At 63.4% G+C, this 4,293-nt stretch overlaps 1 protein-coding gene across 1 annotated transcript; it reads left to right on the forward strand.

Moving 5' to 3' along the window:
- Positions 1-1,567: 1,567 nt before the first annotated feature.
- On the forward strand, positions 1,568-4,091 carry CCL17 (C-C motif chemokine ligand 17). The gene is made up of 3 exons (XM_028502084.2): positions 1,568-1,983; positions 3,188-3,305; positions 3,805-4,091. The coding sequence occupies exons 1-3, from the start codon at positions 1,914-1,916 to the stop codon at positions 3,902-3,904; spliced, it is 288 nt and encodes a 95-aa protein (XP_028357885.1). The 5' UTR covers positions 1,568-1,913; the 3' UTR covers positions 3,905-4,091.
- Positions 4,092-4,293: the final 202 nt, after the last annotated feature.

Consider the following 4,293-nt stretch of genomic DNA (forward strand, 5'->3'; position numbering starts at 1 on the left):
CCCACGGACCTCTGGGCTGTCCCGGCTCCTCAGGGGTCCCAGGGGTCCAAGGCTCTGTCTCCAGGGCACCAGCACCCCCTCCCCCTCCCGGCCGGGCCTCCTCTGACCCAGCAGGCTGGGACTGCTGCATGCTCCTCTATCGGAGGTGGAGGTTGCCCCCACCCCTGCAGGAAGCTGGTGTCAAACAGGAGGCAGGCGGGAGGCCCCGCTCCCTGCCCCTCCACTGACTATGCCTTGGGGACAGAGGGCATGGCCCAGCCAGACAGGCTGGGGGCTGGCACCTGCTCGGCTGCCCCTTGCGGAGCTGGCAGGGGTTAGAGGTCGCTGGCAGGTGATGGGACCCTAAAAGAAGCAGAGGAATGCTGGTGTGAGGTCCACTAAAGGAGGAGCCCACCTTTTTCAGATCTACCTGAATGTCTCTCTACAGGTAATGCCTCTGAGGCCCAGAGAGGGTGTGTGAGCTGCCCGAGGTCACACAGCGAGGACCCTGCCTGTAGCTGGCAAGTTCTGCCATGCACAGGGCCACTCCTCGCCTGCAGGCACTGAAGCAGCCCCAGCCTCCCGAGGTGGCCCTCGGGGGGGGGGGGGCGGGGGGGAGGACGAACGTCTAGCTTTTCCCTCGCGTGTTCTGGTCCAGGATCGTGGTTTCCTCCCACGGGTTCACTGAGAGGCTACGGTCTGAGCACCTGCTCCTGGTAGCGCCGGGTTTCAACTAGCGGCCCCTGCTGCTGTCACCGTCGCCGGCGATGGAAATGTAACGACGGCTCCACGATGGACATGGAGCTGACCGAGAAGACAACGATGCACCTGACACCGCGTGACGGGGCGGTGACATGCCGAGCTGCCCCAGCCACCCAGGCCCAGGGCGGAGCCAGGCCTAGGTCCCCTGGGGCAGCGTGCAAGTCCGGAGCTGCCCTGCTGAGGTGCTGCCCCCGGAGGCGGGCAGGGTCTCCCTCCTAATTAAGGGACTGGCACAAGCCGGCCCAGGGGAGCCCTACCCAGACAAATGACTGTTTTCTCTGGTGACCAGGCCGACCCGACGCAGTGACGCTGTGGTCCATGGGTTCACGGGCAGTCTGCTGGGCAGTCTGCTCAGAGCCCGGCTCGGGCTGGACACTGACCTCGGGTCCGATGCAGACTGGGCTCCGCCGGGAGCCGGAGGCCTCGTCACTCGCATGTCTTTTTGTTCGGTTCTTCGGCCTGGAGGGGGGTGCTGCCTTTGGGGGCATGTGGCTTCCCAATCTGTCAAATGCAAATCTGGACTAAATGATGATTAAAAACTGTCAGGCTCTGGCTTTTTCTGTGGTTCAGGGGAAGGCCCTGAACTTGAACTTGGGGGATGGCCCACCAGCAGGGTTGTCTGGGTCTCAGGTCTTTCTCAGAATGTGATGGAGCTGTGGTCCTCCATGCGGCCGGCGCGTCTCACAGGGAGAGGGGGTCTTTCCGCACCCCGAGACCCTCCGGACCCCGGTTATGCTGCCTTTGTTGCGCCCCGTCCGGCCGTCCTGCTCCCCGGGCCCCGTGCACCAGGGGGCCTCGGAGCGGGATGAGTCCAGTTGAGTATGACGCTTTCTGTGTGCTTCTAATAGAGGAACCAAGAAATAGCCCTGCAAAAAGGAGAAGTGCCTTGTTGTCCTGACCCCCGGACACACATCCCACCCCACCTCTGTCCCCATTCGGTGGCCCGTTCTGTGGAAAGCCACAAACATTCCAAACCTGGACTTCCACTGAATCATCCCAAATTCTTCGAACTCCACCGGTCCAGGGAAAGATGGGAGGAACAGGTGGTGGGAGGCGGAGCCAGATCCCCAAAGAGGTTAAATAGGTCACCTCCTCCCCTTGGCTGTCATCCTGTCTCCCCCGAGCAGAGGGACCCACACACAGAGACCGTCTCCTGGGCCACCGCCAGCACCATGACCCCAGTGAAGATGCTGCTCCTGGTCACCCTCCTCCTGGGCGCTGCCCTGCGGGACGCCCGTGCAGGTGAGGGCAGAGGAGTGGGGCGGGGTGGGGTGGGGCACCCGCTGAGGCCCCGGCAGCAACTCGCACCTGTTTTGTGTGTTACCTGCCCCTCACTCATCCCTACAGGGAGGTCGGAGGTCAGCAGCAAGAGGATTTTGAGGGAGGCATTCAGAGGACAGTAATGACGAAGGTGATAGAGATCAGGAGGAGGAGAGGAGGCCCCAGCGCCTGCCCGCCCACCCAGGGACTGGCTTGGGGAGGAACCAAGGCTCCCCACCCTGCCCCGAGGCTGTGGCGTGGTGACTGGGGCTGTGACCTGACAGCGGAAAGTGCGCAGTTCTCAAAGGGGTCCGCCAGCTTGTGTTTAGTGAATAGGGTCTTCCACACCATGCAGGGATCGGCATAAAAGCAGGAGAACCAGTCCCCAGAGGATGTGAACACAGAGGTTTTTGACATCCACTTGGGAAAGGAAGGCGGAAGCCAGACACGAAGCTGGCGAGCGCCCGCCCGGCCAGCCAGGGGCAGCACGGGCAGGCTCTGGGGGGCCGGCCTCCTTCTACCCTCACTTCTGCGAGCTGCTGGGTACCCCCACTTGCTTGGCTCCCGGGGTGAGTTGGACCAGGCAACGGCTCCCCCCGTGGCCAGAGGGCCGTCGGGGCTTCTCAGAAAACAGGCTCCCGTGGTGTGACGAGAGCCACACGCCTCCAGTTTACCTTTTGCCAGCGCTGGGTATTTGTCATGCAGATGAGCCCCAGAGAAGCATCTGGACACCTGGGGCCCCCATTTGATCACCTGCACCATGGGGGCGAGGGCGGGGTAGCACCTGCCTCCAGGTGTGCAGAGAGGCCTGGGTGAGCGGCTGCGGGGACCGGCTCCACCCAGAGCCCGGGTCAGAGTGAAGGAACGGGAGCTGATGCAGGGCTGGCACTGAGTGTGCAGACACACACACAGGTGCACACGGAGACACACGTGTGCGTGAGCATGCACCGCTCCCCCAACACACACGGACACACACACAGGCCCTCCCAGGCACGCAGATACGTGCCTGTACACACACGCAGGGCCTCTGGAAGCCCACACAGAAATACTCTCACAGATCCCTCCAGCAACACACACACAGAGACACATGCACGCAGACCCCCCTCCACAGACAGACAGACAGACAGACACGCCTGCAGGGCCACAGACGCTCACAGACGCGCCTACCCCTGCTCTTCCTCCGCAGCCCGAGGGACCAACGTGGGCAGGGAGTGCTGCCTGGAGTACTTCAAAGGGGCCGTCCCCGTCAATAAGGTGGCGAAGTGGTACCGGACCTCAGACGAGTGTCCCAAGAACGCCATCGTGTAAGTCTGCCCCCCGCCGCCCCCCACCCCCTGGTCCTGGGAGCTGAATCCGGGAGCTCCCAGAGGGGCCGCTGAGAAGAGGAAAGGAGGGGGCGGCCTGTGCTGCCCCCTTCATCACCCCGGCCCCGCTCCTGTGTCCCGCCCTGCAGTGCCCGAGGGCCCAGGCCCTGGGGTCCAGCCTCTCTGTTTGTTTATGGCAACCCTGAGGCTCTGAGAGAGAGGGGACAGCCCGGTGTCACACGGGGATGCAGTCTCTTCCCCTGGCCTGGGCCCGCACACCCATCTAGTGGTCTGGGCAGAACGGGGCAGGTGGGCAGAGGCCCGATGGCCCTGACTCTCTGGAAGGGTCAGGGTCACTGGGGACAGAGCCTGATGTCCGAGATTTCCTCCTGATTCTGTGTGGCTTCAGCAAGTCCTGCTGGGTGCAGGATGAGGCTGCCCAGGGCTCTGCAGAGCCGCCCCACCCTGACGCCCCCGACGGCTCTCTCCCTCTGTGTAGGTTTGTGACCCTCCAGGGCAGGTCCATCTGCATGAACCCCGACGAAACCAGGGTGAAGAAGGCAATCAAACATTTGCGGAAAAAACAGGAAGCCAAGTGATCCCAGCCCCCAGAAGCCCTGATTTCTCCCTGGACCATTTGGAAACTTCCCGTAGCCTTGGTGTGGGCTGCCCCAACCCTCAGCTGCCTCAGTCCAGTGGAGGCCCTTCAGGGACAAAGAAGACCCTTGTCCCCCCTTCTGAACTGGAACCGTGGCAGGAAAGGGCCCCAATTAAAGTCTGTCTTTCCAAGCCTGGGTCGGCGTGTTCTGTCCATTCCGGGCTGTCACACTGGGGAGGTGGGGGCGGGGGGGTGGGAGAACATCTGGTCCTCCCTGTCCAGGTCGGAAAGGGAACCGAGGCTGAGGGGCCCCGGGGCCAGAGGCCCAGGCAGGGGTGGGCTGAGGGGGTCCACGGGACGAGCAGGGCAGGCGCGAGCGAGAGGCTCCGC

The sequence above is a fragment of the Phyllostomus discolor genome, chromosome 12 (genome assembly GCF_004126475.2).
Source record: "Phyllostomus discolor isolate MPI-MPIP mPhyDis1 chromosome 12, mPhyDis1.pri.v3, whole genome shotgun sequence".
Classification (NCBI taxonomy): Eukaryota; Metazoa; Chordata; class Mammalia; order Chiroptera; family Phyllostomidae; genus Phyllostomus; species Phyllostomus discolor.